This window comes from Sus scrofa, chromosome 17, assembly GCF_054392235.1.
Source record: "Sus scrofa isolate SSC_HxYL_T2T_F1_AM1 chromosome 17, Sscrofa_HxYL_maternal_Yorkshire_Landrace_v2.0, whole genome shotgun sequence".
NCBI classification, from domain to species: domain Eukaryota; kingdom Metazoa; phylum Chordata; class Mammalia; order Artiodactyla; family Suidae; genus Sus; species Sus scrofa.
In genome coordinates this window covers 60,169,709-60,197,337 of record NC_139399.1, presented here as the reverse complement: position 1 = coordinate 60,197,337, position 27,629 = coordinate 60,169,709, and the positions used below count along the sequence as shown (strand labels likewise).

The 27,629-nt window shown below is 55.8% G+C and overlaps 1 protein-coding gene and 1 long non-coding RNA gene across 4 annotated transcripts in view; one reads left to right on the top strand and one right to left on the bottom strand.

The window, feature by feature from the left end:
* Positions 1-4,553, bottom strand: part of LOC106506717 (uncharacterized) — a 121,353-nt gene extending 116,800 nt beyond the window's left edge. For both annotated transcript variants that reach the window (XR_014832598.1, XR_014832599.1), the window contains exons 1-2: positions 3,915-4,553; positions 2,532-2,664 (exon numbers count right to left, since the gene is read on the bottom strand). This is a non-coding gene — a long non-coding RNA (uncharacterized LOC106506717). The remainder of the gene's footprint in view (positions 1-2,531; positions 2,665-3,914) is intronic.
* Positions 4,554-4,672: 119 nt separating this feature from the next.
* KCNG1 (potassium voltage-gated channel modifier subfamily G member 1) lies at positions 4,673-25,037 on the top strand. 2 transcript variants are annotated; one of them, XM_013985459.3, is made up of 4 exons: positions 4,673-4,920; positions 14,904-15,076; positions 17,162-17,961; positions 23,152-25,037. In XM_013985459.3, the coding sequence occupies exons 3-4, from the start codon at positions 17,188-17,190 to the stop codon at positions 23,920-23,922; spliced, it is 1,545 nt and encodes a 514-aa protein (XP_013840913.1). In that variant the 5' UTR covers positions 4,673-4,920; positions 14,904-15,076; positions 17,162-17,187; the 3' UTR covers positions 23,923-25,037. The 2 variants fall into 2 exon arrangements, with proteins under 2 accessions (XP_013840913.1, NP_001106921.1); NM_001113450.1 differs by lacking the exon at positions 14,904-15,076 and having other exon boundaries at positions 4,674-4,920; positions 23,152-24,256.
* Positions 25,038-27,629: the final 2,592 nt, after the last annotated feature.

The window sequence follows — 27,629 nt, the reverse complement described above, 5'->3', positions numbered from 1 at the left end:
AGGCGGAGCACCTATTAGTTGATAAAGGCTTTGGGAAAGAGTGAGGGAAAGAGCCCCCTGAGGGCTGGAGCTGCGGTGGAAGCTCAAAGAAGGGGCTGGGCTTTGAAGAGGGCTTTGGGGGCTGTCAGACCAGGAAAAGCTGAAGCCAGAGGAGGGGCGGAGGGAGATGGGAGTTAGAAGGAACTGAAAGCGCCAACTCAGAGCGCCTTCAGGTGTGGACACACCGTGTAAAGCTGCAGGACGCTCTCACCGGGATTCTATTAAGAAGGTGATTGCGCTGCTCGGGGCTGTGGCACTTAAAGCCGGCAGAGAGGGTGCAGGGTCCTCCCGGGAGAAAGGACAGTGCCCCGTTCTCTGGATGTGGCCCGAACTTAGCTGGAAGGCCTCTACCCCCAGAGACCTCGCTCAGCACACGGATCTGCTTACACGTAGGCTCCATCGCTAACACGTAAGCTCCTCTAAAGCTGGAAATGTGTCTTCGAGATGCTTGGCAAACAGACGGTCCTTCATGGACATGTGTCGCATGATCCAAAGAACAAGAAGCAAGACATCAAAGCCTAGCGTGCACGCCCACACCTCCAAAACGGATCCTCTCCCGGGATGGGGCCGGGGGTGAGCAAAGGCAGCAGCTGGCACTGCGCACAGCAGCCTCGAAGATCTGGTGTTCGCACAGAGGAACGCCTCGAGCCGGGTGTCAGGAAAAGGACGGTGACATCCCGTAATGGCCTGAGGCAGGGAGGCGTTAAGCACCCCAGAGCCCCCAGGAGATGGACGTGATGCACAACTTATCAAAGCTCTAGTGGATGTCTTGGATCATTCGAGAACTCATTCACATATTAGAAAAATGAAAATAAACTAGCTCAGCATTTTAATCCTTTCCCAGAACAGATGGGGCAGCTGAGAGGCTCAGGGCACCAAGGGGCCTTGTGTCCAGTCACCCAGCGAGGCTAGGGCCACAGGCTGGACCAGGACCCAGGGCCACAGACTAGGAGCAGCGCTGGGACCAGGGTGAGGCAGGTGGAACATTGGCCTGGGTGTTTAATTTAAGAAGGTGCCCAAAAGCTCAGTAATCAAGGTAAATAACATTTTGAGACAGTATTTTAAAAAAAAATCAAAATTAGTGTAAAACAAACTCCTGATAAGCAACAGCAGCTTTTAAAATAAAGAGTTAAATAAAGTTGTACCCTTGGGTGCCTCCACCTCCCTCCCTGTCCCCTGATCCCGCCTGGCCAAGGAGTCCCAAAGGTGACAGCAGCTGACGAAGATGCGTACGACATGGCTGTGTGGAAAGCCAAGGAAGACCACTCCAGGAAGAGGGCCACGCTGCTCGGGGCAGCTGAGGCCCAGAAAAGAGGCAGAGCAGCAGCAGAGGTGGCGGGGGAAGGCTCCCCACCCTCCCATCCCCACCCCGGAATCGCGGGGCAGCACTTTTCCTACAATAAGCTGTGTGCCAGGGACACCCGGTGAGACCCTCTGCCAGGAAAGCTTAGGGAGACCCCCACCCAGACCCCCCCTCCTCCTAACTCTAACCAGGGGTCTTGCAGATCTAAGCCTTTTCATCTCAAGGGGCAGGATGGATTGCAAAGTCTGGGCAGTGCTGGGGAACCCTCAGACGGTGGAAAAACAACCCAGAATTTTATGACCTACTGACAGTAGGTTATGAATGGGAAGGAAAGCATATCCTTAAACCGCTGACAGTAACTCCCTTTTAAGGGATTTCCTTGGGGCCAGCGACGCCATAGCTTCCTCCTGCCCCCGGGACTCACAGCAGCTTGTTTTTCAGTGACAAGCTGGGGCTTTTAGGTCAGACAGGTCTGGATTCAGACCCAGCTTTGTCATTTACTGTGTAGCCCTGGACAATTTACTGAGATGAGAAGACAGTATATCATGCGTCCAGGGTCAGGAGTAACTTAAATGACCTGATGGGGCTGAGGGGCAAACCACGGGCGAAGGTGGGGGGCATGGGGGGGCCCCACCACCCAGCACCAGCACATGGCTCCCATGAGGGATGTCTGCCAGATCGCCCAGTGTTCCAAAGCAAACAAAAAATTATGTGAAAACTCCCAATGTCTAAAGGTTGGCCAACGAATTCAAAGTTGTTTAAAAACTTCAATCCAGCAGCCCTGCCTAAAACAGGTCTTGGAGCCAGAGCCCACCGACCGGCCCGGCTTGTACCTCTGACATTTACAAATCACCCGGCAACCTGCCTGGCACCTAGTAGGTGCTCAGCAAACGCAGAATGTCTCCGTCTTTTCAGGACACTCTCCAGGCATCATCAACATCCATTTCCACACAACAGCTTGGGAGGGAAATGGAGAGATGACGAGAAGAGCTGAAAATCTGGAAGGCTCTAAAGGGAGGGAGCAACTGCAGAGGGAATTCCATAAAAGGACTTAAAAGAATTTTATTGGACATCGTTGAGCACAAGTCCGGGATAAGATCAGGCAGTAATTTAAGTCCTGGGCACAGCAAGGGAGCCTGTGTAGTGTACGTGGGGTGGTTGGGGGGCGGGAGGGAGGAACTGTCCTTACCAAGGTCCCCATCTGTGCTGTGGGTCCTCTGTCCACAGGTCACCCCAACATCGGACACAGGTGCACAGCGTCCTGATAGACACAGCTCCCGGGGACAGCCCTTTCACAGAGCGGCTCAAAGGTCCAGATGGGCCTACACAATAGAAAGCACGGCTTGAGTCCACCCGAGAACCCTCAAGTGAGACCCAGATGGGTTGGGTCTCCCATCTTCAAGATCACGGTTCTCAACGCGGGATCCCCAGACCAGTGGCCGCCCCAGCTGCAGCAGGGAACTTGTTTGAAGGGCCTCACCCCAAAGCCACCAACACAGAAAGCCGGGGGGGAGGGCCAAGCCTCTGGGTTTGAACCAGCCCTCCAGAGGATCCCGACACACAGTAGGTCTAAGAACTCCTGCTCCACTACGTGCTCCTGTGATCTTCAGCAAGTCCTGTGTCTCCCTGAGATCACCAAATGCGTCCCCTCGGACTGTCCCAGGAATTTCTGTAACAACTATGTCAGAAGCCTGGGCTGTCTGGACCAGACAATGTGGAAGATGCCGGGGGACAGACAGCACACAGTCCTGGCCCTCATGGAATCTGATGTCTAGAGCAGAGACAGATAATAAGCAAGGAAAAGGGATACAGATGCCAATTTTCAGAAGGGAAAGGCAGGGGTGTGATCCACCACATAGACCTATGCTCCTCCGAGTGTTCTCCAGGGACCCCCTGATCACCGAAGCCACACAGCTGGGGGACCTCCCTTCTACACACCCTCCCCAGGCCCTCTCTGGTTCCTCAAACCCGCCTTCTTCTCCCCTGCTTCAGGGCCACTGCCTTTGGGGTTCCATCGACTAGGAATGTGCTCTTCCCAGATCTTCCAAAGATGGGCGCCCTCTCCTTGTTCAGGGCTCAGTGTCAGTGTCACCTCCTCCCAGGTCTAGCCAAAGCCATCTCTCCCCTCAGTCTATACTCCCCCCTACACCCAGCTCTGGCATCTTCCGGCCCTGCCATAGCCTGCAGTCCTGCTAACTAGCCATTGCCCTGGTTCTGCCTCTCCCAACAGAAAGTGAGGTCTTGGGGACAGGTCCTTGGGGCGGTGGCTTCCGCAGCACCAGTGAGCCAAGGTTTGCCCTTCGCGGTTGGAATGACACTCTGACCCCACTCCCCCTCATGCCCTGGCGGAAAGAGTGGGCACTCCGCTCCCTGCTCCCCAGGGACGAGGTGGACGAGGCCTCACGCCAGGCCCCGGGCAGGGTTTCCTCACGGCCTTGCTCGGTTCTGATGGTGAGAAAGGGCGGGAGACACTGGAAGGGAAAGAGGAAAGGCCTAAAAGGCTAGCTCTGCGGTGGCGCCCTCTCTCGGGCTCAGACCTCCAACCCAACTCCCCCAGAATCGAGACTCCTACCAATTCAGAGGCGAGGCGTCGCTCCCAGCGGGCTGCCTGCCTGGGCCGAGCCGGGGACCCCCGTGTCCCGCGTCGGCCGGGGTGCGGGGCAGCTGGGCCACGTGGGCGGTAGCATACGGGGCCTCGAAGGGAAGGGCCCCTGGCGTGGCACGTGCTGTCCCTAAGACGTTGACGCTGCAAGGTGTCTGCACTCCCTGGCCCGCAGTGGCCCGAGGGGTCCAAGGCCAATGGCGCGCTTGGACTTCCAGGGAAGCTCAGGACAGACGCGCGGGGCCGCACAAAAACGAAGCGCGTGAGCCTGCGGCCCCGGGGCTGCGGAGCGTGGGGGCTGGACGTGGCACGTTGGCGCCTGCGGCAGTGGCGCCAGGGGACCGGGACCACCTGGGCCCTTGAACCCGGGGGAAGCACGAGACACGGCGCGCGCGCCCCCTGGAGGCTGGAGCGCAGCCGGCCGCGTGCAGCCCGAGGGCAGCGGAGCGCGGGGGCCACGGGGGCCGGCGGAGGGGCGCGGGCGGGAGGGGCCGCGCAGAGGGAGGGGGCGGCGGCGGGCGCTTCCCGTGTGCGGTCCTGGCCCGAGCCCTGGAAGGCGCCCCGGGGAGCGCTGCGCCTCCGAGAGCCGGGGCCCGGCGCTGGCCGCCCGGACGCCCGGGGCTTGCGCCGCGTGGCCCCGCGCTCCCCGCCGCCGCCGCCGCCCGCGCTCCCCGCCCCGCGCGCCGCCCCTCCCTCCGGCCCGCCTCCCGCCCGCTCCCTCCCTCGGCGGCTGCCGCGCGGTGCTCCCGGCGCACTCGGAGCCCGGCGGGGACCGGGAGGCAGAGGCGGGTGGCCCTGGGTCCGAGTGCCGGAGCCCAGCGGGACCCGGGGGCCGAAGTTTGCCGGCGGCTCCGAGAGGCGGCGCGGGCGGCTTGCAGCCCCTGGTCGCGTCCTCGCCGGGACCCGCCAGCAGCCGGGGGACGCGAGCTGCGGCCCGGTCAACTCTGCGGCGGGGACGCCGTGCCGCGAACTTGAGGTGGGAACTTGGCGCGCTGCAGCCTGGCTGGGCGCCGCCGGGCGGGCGGCCTCGGGCTCCGGTGGGGGGAGCTGCACGTGGCCGTGGCCCCGGCTCCCCGGAGGGGACCCGCAAGAGCCGCTGAAGGAGGTGGCTGGGGCGACAGAGGACCCGAGAGCAGCTGCGGGCGGCGGCGTGAAGCGCGCTCGCCACGGTCACGGTGCGGGTCCAGCTTCTGGGCTTCCCGGGGTGTGTGTGGGGGGCCTCCAAGGTGCGAAGTGACGGGGCAGGGAGCACATCCTGGCTGTGGCAGAGGTTCCTCGCCGTCTCGCCCGAGGACCCAGGGAGGAGTGGTAGGGGAGGTGGTAGGGGGCGTCTGTCCCTTGCTCATTCACGCCATCCTTAGACACAGAATGAAGCATCCCTTCAGGAGGCTTTATTGAGTCCTTCACTAACGCCACAAGCTTTTATTGAGCACCTAATGTGTGCTGGGAGCTGGGGACTCGGAGACAGCGCTTTTCCCTGGAAGGGAAGGTCGCCTCCTCAGCCTCAGGGGAGGGGCTCAGGCTGAATGGATTGGAGTCTTTTGTGTGAGAAAGGAAGAGAGGGAAGTTCATTCATTCATTCAGAGGTTGGACAAAGATTGGTTGAGCACCTACTATGCGAAGCTCACCGGTGCCCAGTGCCCAGTGTGCATGATTTCATTCATTTAGCAAACAGTCATTGAGGCACTGTGCTGGGGAGAGGACGGTGAAGGAGGGGGTAGGATGCAGGCAGGACGGGATGGAAGCAGCCCGCAGCTTGGATAGCATGTCCTCCCCCTGCACCTCCCCCTCCCCCAGGCGTCTACCGGCAGAAGGTCGCTGGCCGGGTTGCAGAATGACCTTTCCTTGCTGCATCGAAGGCATTCATTCTCAAGGGGAGCGGGGAAGCTGGAATAGGTTGTTGGATAAGAAGAGAAGGTCTTTAAAAATCTACTTAAGGGAGGGTGACAATGGGAAGAAGGGTTGAAACACCCATCCAACCCTACTGAGGACGGCAGCCTCCCACGGACGGGGCATATTAGTGAAGTTGTCATTCAGTCGACATTTTCGCAAGCACTGGTATTCCTGAGCCCACGCAGGGTCACCAAGGTGAAGCAGATGGACACCAGAGATCTCCTTTGCTGACCCCTCGGGGTAAATGCCGTGGAGGTGAGGGGAGGAAGCAGGAACTGCTGTCATTCATTGAGTGTGTGTTGGACGGGAGGTGGAGGGTGCTCCTGATGCTGCCTCTGAGCAGAGGTTTGTTCACTAGGGTGTGTGAGAGCCCCACACACATGACTGCAGTCAGACTCACTTTGGGGAGACTCACCGGAGCACGTTTCCAAGGAAAGTTTGGCCCTTCTGGAGCCCTGGCAGGTAGCCAAGGCGTGCGGGCTCTCTTGAATGGACCTCTCAGGATCTGTCAGGCCTGAGCTTGACCCTGTGTTCTCTGTCTTGGAGCCCTGCAGAGGCACCTGCTGAGCAAGGGGAGGGGGGAGAAGGGGTGTTTGAAAGACAGGCAAGGATGGCCCCTGGGGATCGCCCTCATCAGTCATCCCCTAAGCCAGCCATTCCAGTGGAAAGTGGTCTCTCGTGGGACATGCTTCAAATTCACGAGGGACCATGAGCATGCGGGAAACAAGACAGCCTTGATTCATGTTCCGGAGCCTTGAGAACCCAGGCCGGCGGAGTCCTGGCGTCTGATGAGGGCAGATCTGGGAGCCAGGCTCCCGCCCCGCTGCCATTTTGAATTCTCTGCACCAGACACACAGCTGGGCCCTGGCAAGAGGTGCGGGAGATGCCCCAGGGAACCCAAGAGCAGAGAGATGCGTCCTGGGTGTAGGGCTGAGACACTCAACCCAGGACTGAGCAGTTAACGCCCCGGACCCCTGAAAGGTGTCACGATCAGGCTGTCCCTTCTCCACATCCCCGTTCTGAATACGTGAGGCAGAGTCAACATTTCCACTTGCCAAAGACATAGGGATCCGGGACTCCACTCCTGCTTGACTCATTAAACCCCCAGATGGAGCCCCTCCCTCTATGGGCGGTTGGGGGGGGAGATGGAGAAGCCACTCTAAATAGAATTAATAAAAAGGGAGAGGTAAGATAGCCTAGCTGCTGTCACTCAGCTCCTACTGGCCATTTTTGTGCAAACAGGGGTGCACTCGCAAAATCGGAGTGGAGAGTGAATGCGCTACAGATGGGGTCTGGATGGTGCCTCAGCTCTTTCCCTGCTCTGTGATGGCAGCCTCACACCTGTGCCCCCACCCCACCCCCAGGTGGCAGGCACAGCCCTGCTCTCCCTCCCTCCCCCCTCACTTCCCCGACATAGACACTGCCGCCTTAACACCTCCTAAGGACAAGAACCCAGGGGCTGCTTGCGCAGGTGTCCCCTTCCTGCTGCCCCCAGGTCCTCCCTGCTCCCCAGGCCGTTCCTGTGCTTACGCCTGTTTGTGTCCCCAGATTGGGGGCTGCAAGGAGGCAAATAGCAAAGGACCTCCTGGCTCCCGCCCCAGAGCACCTCCCGGTAGAAGGCAAACGTGCATGTGGTGTTACTTCGCCCGAAGCAGAGTAGGGAAGCTGCAGAGGCTGCCTCTGGGGTGAGGGTGGGGGGGTGAGCGGGCTGGGAGACTCTGGCATGTTCTTTCTTTGGGGGCAGGTGGGGGGGTGGAGGCCCAGCTCCCAGCACATATCCCCCCCCCCCACCCGCCCCGCCAGTGACCTGGGTCCTGCAGGAAGCAGGACTGAGGTCCGGCGTGGTTGGATTGTAACGAGGCTGGACAGGAATCGTCAAGAAATATGGGTTCCCCACACGGACAGGGCACCTCACAGCGACCCAGCATGCCAGGACCTAGGCCAGCCTAATGGCTGGATCCGTTTTGATTAACATTTTAATTGAGGATTAATGCAGCATGACCCGCCTCTGCGTCAGCACAGCCAGGAGCCCTAACCTTGACAAATGAGGCTGCCCTGGCATGGCAAGGGCTGCAATGAGAGATGGATGGGGTTCCTTCCAACACCCGCTGGGGCTTAGGGAGTGACACAGGCTGGCAGGTGTGGGGGTGGGGGGCGGGCCTAGAGTTCAGGAAAGAAATGTTCTTTTTAAGAAAGTTGCATGGCACTTGGTTAGTTTCTTGTGCCACAGATTGCCAGCGATTTAAAGCAACACAAAGGTATGACGTGACAGTTTGGGGGGCATCAGAAGTCCAAACGGGTCTCCTCGGGCTGACGTCAAGGGGGCAGCAGGGCTATGTTCCTTCTGGGGGAGAATCCCTTTCTTTGCCTTTTCCTGCACGCTTGGCCCTCGGCTTCGCCTCATTCCAACCTCTGCTTCTGGGGTCGCATCACTTTGACGCTGGTCCTCCCGCCTTCCTTTGATAAGGACTCTTGTGATGACATCTGGCCCGCCCAGCTAATCCAGAGTCACCTCCCCATCTCAAGATCCTCTCTTTAGGCGCACCAGCAAAAGCTCTCTTGCCGGGTCAATAACGTAGTCACACGGTTCAGGACACGGACATATTTGGGAGACGGGTCGCAGGCGCTCGCCTACCTCATCAGTGTAGGTTACTGATGGGAAACTCGGCCCAGCTGAGTGAGCGACTCGACTTCAGCGCCAGGGGAGAGGGCGAGCCGGCCCCGAGGTCCACCCTGTGCAAAAGGTGTTTTCTGCTTCACATGCCTCTAGAAAGGCAGAGCGAGGGAGGGGCAGGCAGGAGCGGAGCCGGGCTGGCCGCACAGAAGCCAATCTAGCAGACACCGAGCCCTTTCCAGGTGCCAGGCACAGCTCCAAGCACTCAGGTGAGTGCCACAATTGCCTCAGTTTCCAGCTGAGGACACTCAGGCACAGAGAGGTGAAGTGATTTGTAGAAGGCTGCACAGGTGAGCCGGGCAGCACGGTCCAGAGGCCACACCCCTAGCTATTGCCTGTCTACACCGCAGGGGGGTTCTTTTGCCCAGAGACCAAAATGGCAACCCAGAACTTGACAAATCCAGTTTTGCTGATTTCGTGTTCTGCTCTCGCGTGAATGCACAGTAGGAATAAAGATGCTTCCCCAGCTCTGGGCAATTGCCTGCTTTTCCTTCGCCAAAGACAGTTCAAAAGCTTGTCGTAGAAAATAAAGAGATGAGAGACCCTATCCCTGGCTAGTTGCCCGTGGGGGACCCCCACCCCTTTCCCCACCAGGGATGCAGGGAGGCAGTAAAATGCAGAGTCAAGGAGGTTTGCTCAGAGTCCCACAGACCTAGTCGGAGTCTGGCTTCATCTCTTATCACTAGAGTCATGCGTTTTCACATCGCAAAGCCTCAATTTCCTCATCTGTAAAATGGGAGTGTTCATAGTAACACCTGCCTTTCAGGGAGGGACGTGGGCGTCTCTGGTTAAGGTTCTTCCACCGCGCCTGGCACTTGGTGTGTGATTAAGGGAGGCTGTGACGAGGGGGCAGGTAACAGCTCTGCGAGTGCCCAGCGCTCTCTGCATCCCTGCTCCCGCCCAGAAGAGGGACAGAGCTCTGTCCTTCAGGATGGGCCTAGGACTGGGAGAGGCCAGCAGTTTGGTGAGATCCTAAAGAGCCCCAAGGGGTGTTTCGCCATCGGGATCCACGCAAAACGGTTCATGGAACCCTTCATGTCCTCGATGGGATGTGACCATGGGAATGAGGGGTCAGGTGACAGTGGTCATACTCAGCAAACCTCCAGCCTCAGATCCTCATAACAGCCCTGGGACATAGGTGCTGGCGCCCCGCTTTGTGGGGAGGGAACAGGCTCAGGAGAGGGCTGGTGACTTGGGGGTTGCCGATGGCTCTATCAGGCCGAAGGGCATGAGCAGAAGCAGCAGTGATGGCCAGGCAAGCCCGACTTAGACCTTCCACCCACCCTGCTCCCCACTTCTCAGTCCAGCCCCAGGCCCTGCACCCCCCCCCCTCGGACGCTGACCACAGCCTTCTTGCACAGGGGCTGCCCTTCAGAACTCCTTCCAGCTCCAATGATCATTTCTCTTTGGAAGTGTTTGCTCAGGCATTCTCCGTACCTCGTGAACCTCATCTTTCTCCCGGGAGGAAGGAAAAGAAATGGCAGGGACAGCATCCGCAGAGCTGGGGACTCACAAAGGGGAATGGGTTCGAGGCGGCCTCAGTGCAAGAAGGCTGTTTTGTTTTATTTTGTTTGTTTTGTTTTGTTTAGCTGCACCTGCAGCATATGGAAGTTCCCGGGCCAGGGATCAAACCCGTGCCACAGCAGCAACCCCAGCCTCTGTGGTGACACCACCAGATGCAGAAGGTTTCTCCCTCCAACCAGAGGGTCTCTAGTCATCCAGTGAAGCTCCCATAGTGTGACACCTTCCAGAAGCTCAAGGAGATTGAGAAGCTGGGCAGGAGGCTCCCTGCTGAAGCCCAGAGCACCTCTCCCCCACCCCCCCAGCCCCTCAAGGGTCTACGGGCCCTCCTGGCCCCCCTTCCTTTCCTCTCAAACATCAGCCAGCTCTACGGGAACCTTCGAAAATGCCAATCCCTGGGCCTCCCCCTTAGGGATTCTGCTTGCGACCGTCTGGGGAGAGGCCTGGGAATCTGTGCCTCCCCCGAATCCAGGGATTGCACAGAAACCTTGAATGGTGTTTGTGTTCTTTTGTTTTTTTCAACCTGGCTTAAAACCCGGGGTCGTGCTAACTGCATGCTTTACTTCTCAGCACTCTTCCTCCGGCCGTCTTAGCCCTTGTTCCCTTCAATCCAGGTCCCAAGCTTCATCCCCTTCCCCTGCCCTGCCAGGCACCCTCCCTGCAGAGATGTCGACATGGGTCCTCACGTGTGCTCAAGCCTTTGCAAAGCCTGTGCTGTTGTGTGTGTGCGTCTACATAAATAGCGTGGTGCTGTAAACTTGTGTTTCTTTTTCCACTTGGCACCATGTTTTTCAGATCTAAATGTGTTGCTAAACCTCCATCTAGTTGGTTGCTTCCAATTCCTGCGAAATCTCCAGGCGTCCGCCATCTGCGTGGCTGGTTCCTTGCCCCCCAGGGAGGGGCACTTGGGGTCCCCCCAGCACCACAGCATCCCGGGGTGGCTGCACTTAAAAACACCCTCTTCCTCTCTCAGACCTGCCTCCCCAGGAGCAGACCCTGAGTCAAGGACTGGAGGGTGAACAGCGTGTCACCAACAATGTCTGTCACAACCCCTGTGGACCCAGGTCTGGGGACTAAACCCACGCCTGGGATTCCTGGGTCAACAGGCACTAATATCTTTCATTCCCCTCGGCACCCCGTGGCCTTCCCAGAGGCTGTGCCAGACTGCCCTCCCTGCAAACGATGCTGGGTTCAAGTCCCGCTGGATCAGGTCACAGAAAGGAGTCACCTTTGGCTGGCGGAGGGGGAGATGACAGACCCCTGCTGCCACATAGCTGAGAATAAGATAGCAGCGCCACCGAGGGTCTGAAGCATGTCAGGCATTGGGCCAAGCATGTCCCCGTGTCATCTGCTTTAGTCCTCTTCGTAACTCAGAGGTCGGAGCAATGCACGATGCCCCTTTTACAGATAAGGAAACTGTGTCCCAGAGGCAACACATGACTTGTCCAAAGACACAGAGGGACTGGCCTTGAACCCAGGTCTCCTGACCTCAGAGCCAGCAGGCTCTTCTGCATCCCCAGCTTGGGGGAGTCAGTCAGTGGCTCCCAAGCTGGAATCTAACCAGCATTTTCTCAGCATCTCCTGTATTTGTTTCCTAATTGCCACTCTAACAGATCCCCACAAACCAGGTGGCTTAAAACAACACAGACTTACTAGAGAACAGAGATCTCAAATGAGCCTCACGGGGCTAAAATAAAGGTGTGGGCAGGCTGCGTTCCTTTCTAGAGGATCTGGGGGAAAGTCCGTCCCTCACCTGTCTCAGCCTGCTTTCCTTGGCTTGTGGCCCCTTCCATCTCCAAAACCAGCACTGGCCAGTCGCTCTTTCCCCGAGCACTGCATCGCTCTGACACCCAGTCCTGCCCCTCTCTTCCATCTTTTAAGGCCCCTTGTGTTTGCAGGAACCTCTTCCCACCTCAAAGGACGCCGAGTCATAACCTTCTTTCCATCTGTACCCTTGATTCCTGCTCGCCACACAGTCTAACGTGTTCCCAGGTTCCAGGGATTAGGCTAAGCACACAGACATCTTTGAGCCTGAGCAGGGTGGGGTGGGGGTTACTCTGCCTACCCTATCCCCCCAGTGGGGTCTCCCTACATCGACTTCTCAGCCCTGGGGTGGTGTGCAGACTCAGCAGGGGAGTGGGTGCTGGGCCCTGGGCACAGGAAGTACCCACCCCTGGGCTTTGCCGTATCTCTGCTGGCCTGGCACTCTGGCCCTCTCCAGCCCTGCCAGCTCAGAGCTACCAGCTAATACCAACACCTCCCCCCAAGCCCACACTCAAGCATCAGGTCAGCTTGGGTGGTCTGACTCTATCCATCCAATCCATCCATCCGTGTAGGAGGCCCCCATTCCTGCTCTCTCTCCCTGAATTGCCCACACCCTCTCCTGTCCATCATCCCACAGCCAGGAAAGGCTGTCTCATCATCATAGCGCCATCTATAGGCCATCTGGGTGAACTGCACCAGGGGAATGATCACTTTAGTCCGGTATCAAATCCTGTCAGCTGTTCCTCCAAAGTCCACCCTAAATCCATCGAATTCTCCAGACCCCTCCACTGGTCCAAGCCTTGATGGTCTCTTTCTAGAATCACTACAGGGTCTCCCAGGCTGGCCTCCCCAGCTCACCCTGAATCTTCTCCTGAGGCTACCTTGCCCACAGAATAAACCCCAGCCCTGTCTGGCACCTGCTGACCAATCCTCCCTCCCCCAATACTCATCCCTTCCCACCTTCTCCGCACTCACTCTGCCCAATCACTTGGCCTTCAGTCTGGTCTTTGATCATCCAAGCCCATCTCTAGGCCCAGGAGCAAGCACTTACCATGCCCTCCACCTGAGACACCCTCCCCCAGGTTCTCCAAAGGCTGTCTCTGTCCCAAGGTCCCTTCCTCTAAGTAGCCCTCCTGGGTCCTCCAACTAACAATGACCCCCTCCCCAGGCATTCCCCATCTGTTACCTTGTTCTGTTTCCATCACAACACTCACTATAGCCTGAAATGATCTATGTACTTATTTAGAGACTGTCTCCCCCACTAGAATGTCACATCCATGAGGACAGGGGCTGGCTGGGTCTCTCTTGTCCTCTGCTGTGCCTCCACACCTGGCCCAGTCCGACAGGTGGTAAGGATTGAACCCATGAATGCCAGCTCCCTTAAGACTCCTCCGCCCCATCCCCGCCGTCACAGCCCCTCCTTTCTCAAACAGCTTCTCTTCCCAAGCAGACATACAGACCCTAAGAGGCAAAAATCATTCCATTTCCACCATGCTCCAGAGCTGACCTCACCCTGTAGGGAAATTTGAAAAGGCCACCTTTTACAGAGGGTGAAAAGTAGCATTATTTTCCAGAAGCAGGACTTTGGAGCCTGTTTGATCCATGAACCTTGCCCGAGACTCTAGCATGGAGAACTGTCGCCCCCACACCCACTGGGCAGGGTGACCCCAAGACCAAAGGAAGGACGTCCATCCCTCCTCTTGAAAAGTCCAGCATCTGGGCCTCCCCAGGGACCTCTGGCCCCCCGTGTGCAGGCAGCCTGAACAAAGCAGGCTCTTTTCCCTTCTCCATACTGAACACAAGGATGACCTCACGCACAGGGGGCTGAGGCTTTGACTCACGGTTGACTCGGGTCATGAGAGAAGAAAAATGAGGAATCGCTAATTGAGGGAGCTTTCCCTCGGAGGAAGAACGAGGAGGGTGGAACGAAGAAATTTTGCAAGAAAAAAGGTGATTACAGGTGTGGGGGTTTCAAAGAGCTCTCTGAGGCTGCTGGATGAAAGGAGTGTTCCTTTATCTCCACCACCATTCTGGTCAAATAGAATGTCGTTTTCCCCCTTGTCTTTGGTGGCAAAGATAAAGCAGCAGAGCTGAAAAGCAGTCGCACTAAAAATGATCTTTCTCCTCCAAGGGATTCTGGCAGGCTTTGCCTTAGGAGATGAGTTCCAATTTTAGGGGAAGTTGAAAACACTCTTAATGCTTTAAAATCGAATCACTTTTTTTTCAAATGCAGGTGTACCCTAGTTTTCCAAAACCTGATCTGTGATACTATAGCTTTCCCCAAAGATAAATGAGTGATGATTTGCTTTTGTAAAAGAATTTCTTTTAGGAAGGTGCCTTTCAGTTATGGAGGCCCCCCATGGTTCCTCTTAAACCTTGTTTCTCATTGATGCAGGGGTGTGTGTGTGTGTGTGTGTGTGTCTCCCTTGGATGTGTCCATAGCACGAATGGATACACAGGTACTGGAAATGGGTCTCCATTTGGAGTTGATACACTTTGCTGGTACCACTTGCATCCATGGGAGGACTGAGCTGGGGGGGTGGGGGGTGTTTTTTAAAAGCAAAGTATTAGGAGTTCCCGTCGTGGCTCAGTGGTTAACGAATCCGCCTAGGAACCATGAGGTTGCGGGTTTGATCCCTGGCCTTGCTCAGTGGGTTAAGGATCCGGCGTTGCCGTGAGCTGTGGTGTAGGTTGCAGACATGGCCCGGATACGGTGTTGCTGTGGCTGTGGCGTAGCCTGGTGGCTACAGCTCCAATTCGACCCCTAGCCTGGGAACCTCCATATGCCGTGGGAGTGGCCCAAGAAATGGCAAAAAGACAATAAATAAATAAATAAATAAATAAAAGCAAAGTATTAGACTCTTAGGATGTTTCTGTGGACCAGCTTAATTCTGGAGAGCTCCGTTGATTATTGAGGGGTCTCAAACGCAAATGCCAGGGGCCAGGAAGGACGCATACATGAGAAAAGTAAATCGGGTGTTAGCAGGACAGCAGGGAGGGGTGGGGACTGTGATGGGTTGTAGTGTGCGTGCCCTGCCTAAAGGGGGCAGTCATTTCTGGAACTAGAGCCAGGTGTTACCAGATAGTCTGATTTTTTTTTTTCCAAGAATAACCAAGATACATAGGAATTTCAACATGGAATTTCTCCGTTGTCAAAATCTTCTCCAAGCCAGGCAAAAATATCTGTGAACCAGATGCAGCCATGAGCTGTGAATGACTAGCGATCTCATTCGAGTAGCACAAGTGCTTAGCTTCGAGGATTCAGCAGGAAGAAGTCTAGGTAAGCTGATACACTGACCTCCGTTTCTCAGAACTGCCTTCATCCTGTTGGCCTCACCGACAGGAAATGTACTCATTTGTTGAGCACTTCTTGGAGCCTTTATGCTGTTGGACGCAGGGATTCAGAGATTTGAGTCAAGCACATTCTTCCCCCAGGGAGCAAGCAGTCTACTGAAGGAGGCTGGCTAGCACGCGGATCATTCTAAAACAGTGCAGGAAGATAAATGGGGGTGGAGTCAGTTGACACTTGATTGAGCCGGTGGAGCCCAAGAAGGCTTCCTGGAGGAGTGAGCGTGCCTGTCCGAGTCACTCCTGTGTCCTCGAGATGATGTTTACTGATAGAGCAGCGAACCAGGCACTGTTGTGATAACTGCATAGTTTTGGAGATGGCCTCTTATTTATGGCAAGTGATGTGGATCTCGCAGGTATGGAAGGATACACGGCGTCCCTTTGAGTTAAATACTAATAGTAATAGTAGACAGCAAGGGTTTGCTGTCCCATGTCCCAGGCACTGTGTTAAGAGGGCTTAGGTACACAATTCATCGAATCCTCTCAGTTGTCCTATGAAGGAGATCATATGGTTATACCCATTTGACAGATGCGGAAATTGAAAATCAAGGCTTGAGTAACTTGCCCAGGCCATGTGGCTCCACAGCCTGTGCTGGTAACCACAGCAGCAGAGTTTCACCGCAGCACTATGGATGTTGGAGGCTGGATAGTTCTCTGCTGTGCGGTCAGGCCTGTGCATCATAGGGCTTTTATTTTTTACTTTTATTTTTTGCCTTTTTGCCTTTTCTAGGGCCACTCCCACGGCATATGGAGGTTCCCAGGCTAGGGGTCGAATCGGAGCTGTAGCCACCAGCCTACGCCACAGCCACAGCAACACCGTATCCGGGCCATGTCTGCAACCTACACCACAGCTCATGGCAACGCCGAATCCTTAACCCACTGAGCAAGGCCAGGGATCAAACCCACAACCTCATGGTTCCTAGGCGGATTCGTTAGCCACTGAGCCAAGACAGGAACTCCTCATAGGGCTTTTAGCAGCAGCCTTGGCCCCTGTCTGTTCGGTCCCAATAGTATCGCCCAATCGTGACACCAAAAATGCCTCCAGACATTGTCATATGTGTCCGTCTCCCCAGCCCCCTTCGGCGGACACAATCAGCCCTGGCTGAGAACCATTCCTCTACATTCAGCTACCTTTCCAAGCTAAACACATCCTGAAAATGGGTTGGGCAGACTTCAAGGGCGAAGTAAATAACAGTACAGAGGTCGCATGACGGTCCCCTCGGATGTCAGCTCTGTAGGGTCGGGGACCACATCTGGCCTGTGCAGGGCTATGAACCCCCAGTTCAAGCAGCACCTGGCTCACAGCAGCACTTGGTACATTTTTATGGCATAAATGATGTGGATTCAGAGGACCGGCGGCGATCGGGGGTGCTGAATGATAGAGTGGCTGTTTTCACTCAGTTCGAGCTGCTGTAACAAAATCCCTAACCAAGGGCTTTAAACCACAAACCTTTATTGCTCATGGTTGAGGGGTGGGGGCTTGGAGTCCCAGATCCAGGGGCCAGTATGGCCAGGTCCAGAGGAGGGCCCTTCTCTGGTTTGCAGCCACCTAAGCTCTGGCGTCTTCTCCTCCCCCTAAGGGCACTAAGCCCACCACGGGGGCTCCACCCTCCTAAGCTACCACCTCCTGGAGGCCCTTTGGGCCGCACCCACGGCATAAGGACGTTCCCAGGCTAGGGGTCAAATCGGAGGTGCTGGCCTACACCACAGCCACAGCAGCGCAGCGCTTGAGCCGTGTTTGCGACCTACACCATAGCCCACTGCAGTGCGGGGTCTTTAACCCACTGAGTGAAGCCAGGGATTGAACCCTCATCCTCATGGATACTAGTCGGGTTCATTACCTGCTGAGCCACAACGGGAACGCCAGCCCCACCTCTTAATACCATCCCATTGGAGGTCAGGGCTTCCCTGTGTGATTTTAGGGGAACACAATTCAATCCATACCAGCACATAGCTGCAGATTCAGCATCCTCCCCCGACTCAGGAGTCACCATGGTCTCTCCTCCCTTCCCCGCAGGCCCTAGAGGGATGTGAAGGCCCAAAATGACCCTCTTACCGGGAGACAATTCTGATTACGACTACAGCGCGCTGAGCTGCGCCTCCGACGCCTCCTTCCACCCGGCCTTCTTCCCCCAGAGCCAGTCACTCAAGGGCGTCTTCTACCGCCGGGCCCAGCGGCTGCGGCCGCAGGACGAGCCCCGCCAGGGCGGCCAGCCCGAGGACCGCAGGCGCCAGATCATCATCAACGTGGGCGGCATCAAGTACTCGCTGCCCTGGACCACGCTGGAGGAGTTCCCGCTGACGCGGCTGGGCCAGCTCAAGGCCTGCACCAACTTCGACGACATCCTCAACGTGTGCGATGACTACGACGTCACCTGCAACGAGTTCTTCTTCGACCGCAACCCGGGGGCCTTCGGCACCATCCTGACCTTCCTGCGGGCGGGCAAGCTGCGGCTGCTGCGGGAGATGTGCGCCCTGTCCTTCCAGGAGGAGCTGCTCTACTGGGGCATCGCCGAGGACCACCTGGACGGCTGCTGCAAGCGCCGCTACCTGCAGAAGATCGAGGAGTTCGCCGAGATGGTGGAGCGGGAGGACGAGGACGACCCGCTGGACAGCGAGGACCGCGACAGCGAGGGCCCGGCCGAGGGCGAGGGCCGCCTGGGCCGCTGCATGCGGAGGCTGCGCGACATGGTGGAGAGGCCGCACTCGGGGCTGCCCGGCAAGGTGTTCGCCTGCCTGTCGGTGCTCTTCGTCACTGTCACCGCCGTCAACCTCTCCATCAGCACCTTGCCCAGCCTGAGGGAGGAGGAGGAGCAGGTAAGAGCCCCCAGCTGTACGGGGCGGGGGGGGGGAGGGAGGGGCAGCGTCACCTCCTCCAGGAAGCCTTCCCTGACTGCACTAGCTGAGCGGCGTCCCAGTCCCCCCTGACATCGTGTTTACGTGTATGTTGTCCATCTCCACGTTCAAACAGGAGCTCCGTGCCTGTTCAGGTCTGTGATGGGCCCTGTCCCTCCCCCAAGACATTCTCCAGCTGGGAGGAGGCACTCGGCCACTCCGTTGAATGAATGGCTGGATGAATAAATGAAGAGATGGGTGGATGATGTGATTTATGATGTGCCTGGCCCCACGCTCAGCACGTGACATATACCGTCAAAATTTATTTCACCATCTTGCATCCTTTCCCAGCCTTCCTAATTCCCTTGTGCTGAAATATCCCAGAAACATTTTCTGGGTCCTGAATATGATCTTTATTGACAGGTGTGTGTATGTGTGGCCGTGACCTCAAATAGTGAGCATTTCTTTCTCTTAAATGGGAGACTACCCATCAAGTGTTTACTCCAGGGCCTGACGGGGTGGGTGCTCAATCCTTGGGGCCACCCCCTTACTTAGCCGGCACTTTATAGGAACCATCAGCTGGGCTGCCGCTCTGTCCACATCTCATCTTCTCAGAGGCTCTTCCAGCGCCCCTGCCTGGGACGTGTTCTTACACCCATTTGACAGATGAGAACACTGAGGCAAAGCAGCTTGCCCAGACCCAGGCCTGTCCGAGTCCAAATTCTGGGTTCTTGAACATGGAAGTATGGGTCCCACGTGGCAGCCTGGGCCTCATTACAGCCCACAGACCTGTGATTGGCCCACACTGTGCTCCCCCAAATTTTGACTCGGTTGCCAACATTTAAAAGTAAGAATTTTTCCAGAGTTCTTGTTGTACCTCAGTGGGTTAAGAACCCGACATTAGTGTTCATGAGGACACTAATGGTTCAATCCCTGACCTCACTCAATGGGTTAATTAAGGATCCAGGGTTGCCACAAGCTGCGGTGTAGATTGCAGATGCAGCTCGGATCCTGAGTTGCTGTGGCTGTGCTGTAGGCCAGCAACCGTAGCTCCTATTCGACCCCTAGCCTGGGAACTTTCATATGCTGCAGGAGCGGCCCTAAAAAAAATTTTTTTTTTTTAAAGTTAAGATTTTTTTCACTTAAAAATTTAGGAGTTCCAATCATGGCACAGCAGAAACAAATCCAACTAGGAACCATGAGGTTTTGGGTTCCATCCCTGGCCTCGCTCCTTGGGTTAAGGATCCGGCATTGCCATGAGCTGTGGTGTAGGTCCCAGACGCAGTTTGGATCTGACGTGGCTGTGGCTGTGGTGTAGGCCGGCAGCTGCAGCTCTGATTCGAGCCCCAGCCTGGGAACCTCCATATGCCGCTGGGGTGGCCCTAAAAAGCAAAAAAAAAAAAAAAAAAAAAAAAAAAATTCAAACTCCCAGCTTCCCTTAACATTTATAGTCAGGCCCCCTGGGCTGCAGTCCCACACAGCTGCTGTTGTAGGAGCTGAGTCCACAGAATGTGTGTTCCCCAGTCCAGCCTCCTTACGTACGAGACCCTCGGGCCTTTACGCTGGACTCTTTCCCCCTGTGGGGGTTCTGAGAGCAAGTCTCACACAGTCCGAAAGATTCAGATAGATGTCAGTGGGGTAGACATTGGAGAAATAGGGATGGCAGTATGAGCACAACATAAATATTACTCCAGCCAGCACTTATTGAGCACCGGCTGTGTACCCTGCATCTACTTACATGCTTTATGTGGACTCTGATGGAACATCAGAACCACTCACCATGTGAGGCTTTTCCACACAGATGTATTATGGAAGAAATAGCAGTGGTGTTGCATTTATAACTCACAGGGAGCTTCTGGCAATTTTTTTTTTTTTGTCTTTTTTAGGGCCATACCTGCAACATATGGAGGTTCCTAGACTTGGAGTCAAATCAGAGCTGCAGCTGCCAGCCTACGCCACAGCCACAGCCACGCCAGATCCTTAATCCACTGCGTGAAGCCAGGGATCGAAGCTGAGTCCTCATGGATACTAGTCAGGTTTGTTAACTGCTAAGCCATGACAGGAACGGCTTTTTTTTTTTTTTTTTTTAATACATTGGATTTTTAAAACCAGTGTTGAGAAAACAGCATTCAACCCATAAAATGAACTTTTGAGAAGTACAAGGAGTAGTGACAAAGGGGGCAGAGCTGGAGCCAGACAGCCTGAATCTGAATCCCACTTTGTCCACTCCGGCTGTGTGTCTGTAGGCAAGTTACTTAACCTCTCTGTGTCTCAGATTCCTGACACATCCAAGTGGCTGTGAGGAGTCAGTGAATGAGTCTACAGGAAGTGGAATGGTGCGTAGCAATGGGTGTACAGGAAATGCTAAGTGTATGGATTATATGCACCTGCCATAAAAAGAGAAAACGCGTGTCATTTGAGATCTGTCTGGAAGCATCTGACTTAGATTTCTTCTCAGCTCCAACATATGTGATCCTGATTTTATCAGGAAAATACTGGTAAACTCGTAGTTTTATTCAACGTCTGATACTTGCTTTTAGAAAAACCTGGCCTTTTTCGTGAATCACTGAAAATGACTTCATTTGAGGGACCAGTTCGGTTCGGTTCACTGTTTCACTTAGGCACACATTTGAGTGCCTAGTGTATTCGGGCTCCACAGGGCAGGCCAGGTATATCAGAGTGAGTCTCCAGCTTCAAGCATCTTCAAACCCAGGTGACACTCGCGTGACCATAAGTATGAGACAGAAGCCAAGGGGGCTCTTGTGAGAGGCCCACTGGCTGTGCTGAGGATACCTGGAGGGGACGCACTCCAGGAAGACTTCCTAGAGGAGGAGACCTCAAAGCCTCACCGGGTATTAGTTCCTCCCTCCAGCCTCTCACATATTCCTAGAGAAAAGCTATTATAGCAGCTCTGGTAGAACCCAGCTGTGCCCAAGTAGAGCCATCTGTGCCTTCCCTCTCTGCCCGAAGCCCCTTTGATGTCCAAACCCACTGGGGACGAACAACCATCCAGGTATATTGCAGCCCAGAGCCACAAGCTGGCAGCCCACATGACAAATGTGGCATGCAGACTGTTTGAGTTGCCCGTGGAGTACTTTCTTTGTATTGAATTATCAAAACATTTACAGCCCAGGAGACCTCATGTAAAACTCCAGATTTCCAGCTTCGCTTGAAAACTTCACTAAGGCAGCCTCTAGACTGAATTCAGGGGCAGCCATCAGGGGGCGCTGAGCTGGAGAGGGCAGCCTCCACCCCACCTGGCCCACCTCTCCCAGTTTCCCTTTGCCCTCGACTTAGCACCCCCCTCGCCCCCCTGCCCTGTCTAAACATGAGTCCAGTGCTCTTCCATCCACCCGGGTAACAAAGACGAATGGATCAGCTACCTGTGCTGGGCCTTTGCAGGCACTGGGGTCGAGAGTGAGTAACACACAAACTGTGCCAGGCGATGACAATCTTCTGGGACAGGGGCCAGGCAGGGCTGAGCCAGACAATGAACAAGTTAGATGAGTATCTTTTAAGGCGTGTTCAATAACTTATAAGGCTTATGAAAAAATGAGCATTACGAGCAAATAGGTCAAGGGGACTCAGAGTGTCAGACAAAAAGGAGGGGAAAATTTTAAACAGGGCAGGTCACAAAAGGCCACCCTGAGAAAGCGACATGGAAGCAAAGAGCTGCAGGAAGGGAAGGCAGGATCCTTAACCTACTGAGGGAGGCAAGGGATCGAACCTGCAGCCTCATGGTTGTGGGTGTCTAGGGACCAGAGGAGGCCGGCAGGGAAGGAGAAAGTCAGGGCCCAGCTGGGGGTGAGCCTGGGGTGTTGGAGGGGCAGTGGGGAGGCCCACGGGCCTGGAGCAGGTGAACAAGGCAGGCAGGGGGCAAGGAAGTGGAAGGGGTGGTGGCTTGGCCATGTGGGCTCCACGGAGACTTGAGCCACCTCCCTGAGCCACAAGGAGGGACAGGACCCAATTCATGTTCTGAGTGCCTCTGGCTATATGTGCAAAATGGACCTTTGGGACCAGGGAGCCCAGGTAGGAGGTGCCTGCAACTGTCCAGGACTGAGAGGGTGGTGACTGCACCACGTGGACAGTGGTTCGATTCTGCAGTCATTTAAAGTGAAGCACCAGTGGGATTGCATGAGGATTACATGGGAATTGTCAGGATGAGGCCAAGTCCTATGCAACCAGAAAAACGGGATCCACAGGTGGGCGGGTGTGCAGTCAATCAGGAGCCCAAAGAGACTAGATCTTAAATGTTCTCGACACACACAAGAGGAAATGCTAGTTATGCGATAGGATGGGGTATTCACTAACACTACGATAATCATGCTGCAGTGTCTACACGTGCCAAATCAGGAGCCCCTGCTGTGGCTCAGCGGTAACAAACCCGACTAGGATCCACGAGGATGTGGCGGCAATCCCTGGCCTCGCTCAGCGGGTTAAGGATCCAGCGTTGCTGTGAGCCATGGTGTAGGTCACAGACACGGCTTGGTCCCCATGTCGCCGTGGCTGTGGCAGAGGCTGGCAGCTGCAGCTCCGATTCAACCCCTAGCTTGGGAACGTCCATATGCTGCAGATGTGGCCCTAAAAAGTGAAGAAAAAAAAAAAGGATATCAAATCACCTCACTGTAGTACACCTTAAATTGGTACACCGTGTTGTACATCAGTGACACCTCAATAAATTTTACATTTTACAAAGAAATACATCAGGAGCCCATTTAGGGACATGATGAGTTTGAGACACCCCAAGAGGCCGCCCGTCTGGGGTCTGGAGCTCAGGGGCAAGGTCTGGGCTAGGGAGAGATTAGGAGCGGTCAGTGTCAATGGTCCTTCAAGCTCTAGGCTTGGATGAGACAGCCTCGGGAGGGAGCATAACCAAAAGGAGGGGACCTATCCGACACCCCAGGAAGCCTCCTGTCTGGGGTCTGGAGTTCAGGGGCGAGGTCTGGGCTAGAGAGAGATTAGGAGCCATCAGTGTCAACGGTCCTTCAAACTCTAGGCTTGGATGAGATAGCCTCGGGAGGGAGCATAACCAGCAAGAGGGGACCCGGGAAGGACCCGGAGCCACAGGGCAGGGACAGGTGGGACCACCCGCCACCCAGGTCGCCCGGCACCCACCCAGGACGGAGCCCTGTACCCCTTGACCTGTGCCTTGACCTCTTCCCTCTCCCCCAGGGCCAGTGCTCCCAGATGTGCCACAACATCTTCGTGGTGGAGTCGGTGTGCGTGGGCTGGTTCTCCCTCGAGTTCCTCCTGCGCTTCATCCAGGCGCCCAGCAAGTTCGCCTTCCTGCGGAGCCCGCTGACGCTGATCGACCTGGTGGCCATCCTGCCCTACTACATCACGCTGCTGGTGGACGGCGCGGCCGCGGGCCGCCGCAAGCCCGGCACGGGCAACAGCTACCTGGACAAGGTGGGGCTGGTGCTGCGGGTCCTGCGGGCGCTGCGCATCCTGTACGTCATGCGTCTGGCCCGCCACTCCCTGGGGCTGCAGACGCTGGGGCTCACGGCCCGCCGCTGCACCCGCGAGTTCGGGCTCCTGCTGCTCTTCCTCTGCGTGGCCATCGCCCTCTTTGCCCCCCTCCTCTACGTCATCGAGAACGAGATGGCCGATAGCCCCGAGTTCACCAGCATCCCTGCCTGCTATTGGTGGGCCGTCATCACCATGACAACCGTGGGCTATGGAGACATGGTACCCAGGAGCACGCCCGGCCAGGTGGTGGCGCTCAGCAGCATCCTGAGCGGCATCCTCCTCATGGCCTTCCCGGTGACCTCCATCTTCCACACCTTCTCCCGCTCCTACCTGGAGCTCAAGCAGGAGCAGGAGAGGCTGATGTTCCGCAGGACCCAGTTCCTCCTCAAAACCAAGTCGCCGCTGAGCAGCATGTCCCACGACAGTGACATCTTGTTTGGAAGTGCCTCCTCGGACACCAGAGACAACAACTGAGCCCAGAGGACGCAGCCCCACCGTCGCCAGCCCCGCCCGCCCCCCGCGGCCGGACGCTCTCGCCACCACTACAGAAGCCTTCGGAGGTGTGTCGAAGGTGGGTCCTGGCCTAGGACGGACCAAGCCACACCCCAGAGGGGCTGTCCCGGCATCCTCGGGGGTCCTCTGTGTCCAGAAGTGAAGCCCAGCACACGGGCCCCGCCCCGCCCCAGCCCCCAGGCCGCTTTCCCCCAGTCAGGAGCTGGCGTCTTCTTTCCACCGTGTAAATAGCATGCCCAGCAAAGACCTGCTTTACGGGGCTGCCTAGAGAAAAAAATACAAACACTAGCAGCTACCTGTCTGTCTTTAGTGTGGATCATGTGCCATTAAAGAAAACCAGTGAAAAAGAGAGAAAAAGCCTTCCATGGGGCTCTCTGAGGAGAGGAAACTGCGCTTCCCAGCCAGGCCGGCTGGCGTGGGTACCGGAAGTAAAAGGGCCCATTTCTTTGGCTCCTTCATGCCTCGTGGGCCCCGTGGGGCTGGAGGAAAAGAGGGTGGATACCTTTGCAGAAATCGCTGGAAAATGCCGAGGCTCCTTGCTCCTCTTTCTCCCTGAGTCCTCCAACCTCCAGCCCTCTCTTTCCCCCCTTTCCTTCTCACCCGTTCTCTGTTCTCTTTTGCATCTGTTTCTCCAACTTTTCCCCCAGGGTACCCCTAGCAGCCCAGGGGACACCAAGTCAGCATGGCTGACTTCAAAGGTGAAATGGCCTCACGTTATCTTTTTCAAAAACCGTGTGAATTTTTTACTCTGCACCACATTTATTTTAATTTTTGAAAAGAAAAATGCTTTAAGCCATTTACCTGAACCTAAATGGAAACCTAGGCGTTCCCGGCGTGGCTCAGGGGAAACGGAACTGACTAGCATCCATAAGGACGCAGGTTCGATCCCCGGCCTCGCTCAGTGGGTGAAGGATCCGGCGTTGCCATGAACTGTGGTGTGGGTCGAAGATGAGGCTCAGATCATGTGATGCTGTGACCAGCAGCTATAGCTCTGATTCAACACTTAGCCTGGAACCCTCCATATGCCACGGGGGTGGCCCTAAAAAATAAAATAAAATAAAATATAAATGGAAACCTAGATTGCATTAGGTTGATGCTTTGGGAAGGTGAACCGCAGTTCCCTGGGCTATGTGAGAGCCCGTCTGTAGCCCCCAGAGGCCTCCCTGCACCCCCTCAGAGGCCCACAGAGCCCCCCCCATGGGGTGCAGCTCCCCACCTCGTGTAGCAGATGATGCCTGGTAGAGAGGGAAGCCCAGGCCAGCCCACCAGACTTACTCCTGTCACAGGGATCAGAGCCCCTCGGTGCCAGTCTAGGGAGGGGGCCTCACGCCCAGGTGGCAATCCCACACCTGCCTTCACCCTCACAGATCCACCAGCATCGCTGTCTTCTTCATCCTCAGACCCCCTGCTGCCTTGGCCCTGGCCTCTCCCCTTGGCAGCTACAGAGAGCAAGCCTGAAAAGAAATCTGGTCCCATCACAGTCCTACCTAAACCCACAGCAGCTGCTATCACCCTGAAAAAAAAAACCCCAAAGCCCCGCACTGCCTGGGCTGCCCCCCTCTCCAGCCCCATCTCCCCCCCCCCCACCCCGTCACTCACCCCACCCAGCCATGCTGGCTTCCAAACTGCTCTTCAGATGCACCCAGCCCACCCCCATCATGGGGCCTTCGCACATTCAGATCCCGCTGCTGCGATCACCCTTCCTGCATGGCTGGCTCCCGCCCATCCCCTCTCTGACTACCTTGCTATGGAGTCACTGCAACACCCCCCCACACTGCTGCCCCCCCAACTATCTTCACCCATTTAACGGCCCATGGAACCATCTTGTTGATTTCCCTGCTGCTTACTTATGCTCTGTCTCCTGCTTGGGGGGGGGGGGGTGTCAGTGCTCTCCTGGCAGGGACTCAGCCACACGACCCCCAGCTGACTCCCAGCACCTAGCACAGGGCCCGACACCCAGCAGGTCCTCAACAAACCTCTATGGAGTGAACGAAAGAATGAAGTAAAAGGGCCAGAAAATAGAAAGGCTTTTGCATTTTTTCTTTGTAGGGCCGCACCTGCAGCACATGGACGTTCCCAGGCTAAGGGTTGAATTGGAGCTGTAGCGGCTGGGCTATGTCACAGCCATAGCAACACAGGATCTGAGCCACATCTGGAGCCTACACCACAGCTCACGGCAACACCGGATTCTTCACCCACTGATCGAGGTCAGGGATCAAACCCGAGTCGTCATGGACACTAGTCAGGTTCTTGACCAGCTACGCCACAACGGGAACTCCAGCTTTGGCTTTTAACATTGGGTACCAGAGCCGCAGGGCCCCTCTCTCTGTCTCTTTCTGTCTCTCTCTCTGTCTCTCTCCCCTTCCCCCCCCCCCATGGGGACGCAGTGTTACCTCTACACGGCACACCCGAGATGATACAGAGTGGAAATATCATCGGAGTCACGAGGGCCTCGTTAAAGTCTCCCGTGACACCTGCTTCCAGTGACTCACGCCTGAGAAGTAAGTTTTCCGATTAATTAGCTCTACCTTCCCCAGCCCAGTGGGTGTCACAGCGATCCGGCGCTGCCATCACAGTAATGATACCTCAGATTTATGGAATGACCTTTTCCCGCAGCCTCCAAAGTGGCTAAGAGAGACAGGAGACAATTGAAAATGCTCAGCAGACAGAAACGTGACACACAAAGAGGCTTAAAATGAAGCCTTTAAAACACGGGGGCGGGGGGGAATGAATATCACTTAAGGGGGAGGGGGGAGCCCAGATAGGGCTTTGCTGGGAGGGGAGCCGAGCCCCCACCACACTGAAGGCAGCGGGGGAGCTGGGGCCACTGAGGGTCCAGACTTCTGGCATCTTCTTTCCCAGATTCTGGTCAGTCCTGGTGGCCAAAGTGGAGGCCAGATGCCCTCTGATAGGAAAAGGGGCTTGAGATACTGACTTTTCACACCCAGAGTGGGACTTAAGGGTCCTTGGCCCTAATTAAGAATCCAGAGAGAGTTCCCGCTATGGTGCAGTGGGTTAAGAATCCGACTGCAGGAGTTCCCGTTGTGGCCTAGCAGTAACAAACTTGACTAGTATCCATGAGGACGAAGGTTCCATCCCTGACCTCAGTGGATTAAGGATCCAGTGTTGCTGTGAGCTGTGGTATAGGTCACAGATACAGCTCAGATCCCAAGGTGCTGAGGCTGTGGTGAAGGCCGGTGGCTACAGCCCCAATTAGACCCCTAGCCTAGGAACCTCTATGTGCCCTAAAAAGAAGAAAGAAAGAAAAAAAAAGGTGCCTCAGGACACGGAACTAGCCACTTCTAAGACCATTATCAACCTGACCCTGGTGGCTTTTGCATTTTTTTTTTAGCAATATGAATCTGATGCAGGAGCACAGCTATAAATCAAATCAAATAAGGGCTGTTCTGATTGAAGTGTGGGGCACAGTTCTGTCCCCTGCCCCAGTGGGGCCTCCCTTAAGACCCTGGTTCAAGCAACTAAAACCATTCAGCGAAGAATGGTGAGAGAAAATCACTTGTCTAGGGGGAACAGCAAAACAGATCTTTCCCAAATTTGTCATTTTTTAGGTCACATGGTTATCCCCATCTCCAGTTGAGCCTACACCGCAGCTCACAGAACGCTAGATCATTAACCACTGAGCAAGGCCAGGGATCGAACCCACAAAC

Excerpts from the sequence above, each read along its gene's own strand:
- KCNG1 (XM_013985459.3), top strand. The coding sequence starts at position 17,188 with ATGACCCTCTTACCGGGAGACAATTCTGATTACGACTACAGCGCGCTG. Across the intron at positions 17,962-23,151 it reads TGAGGGAGGAGGAGGAGCAG|GGCCAGTGCTCCCAGATGTG; the intron begins GTAAGAGCCCCC and ends CCTCTCCCCCAG.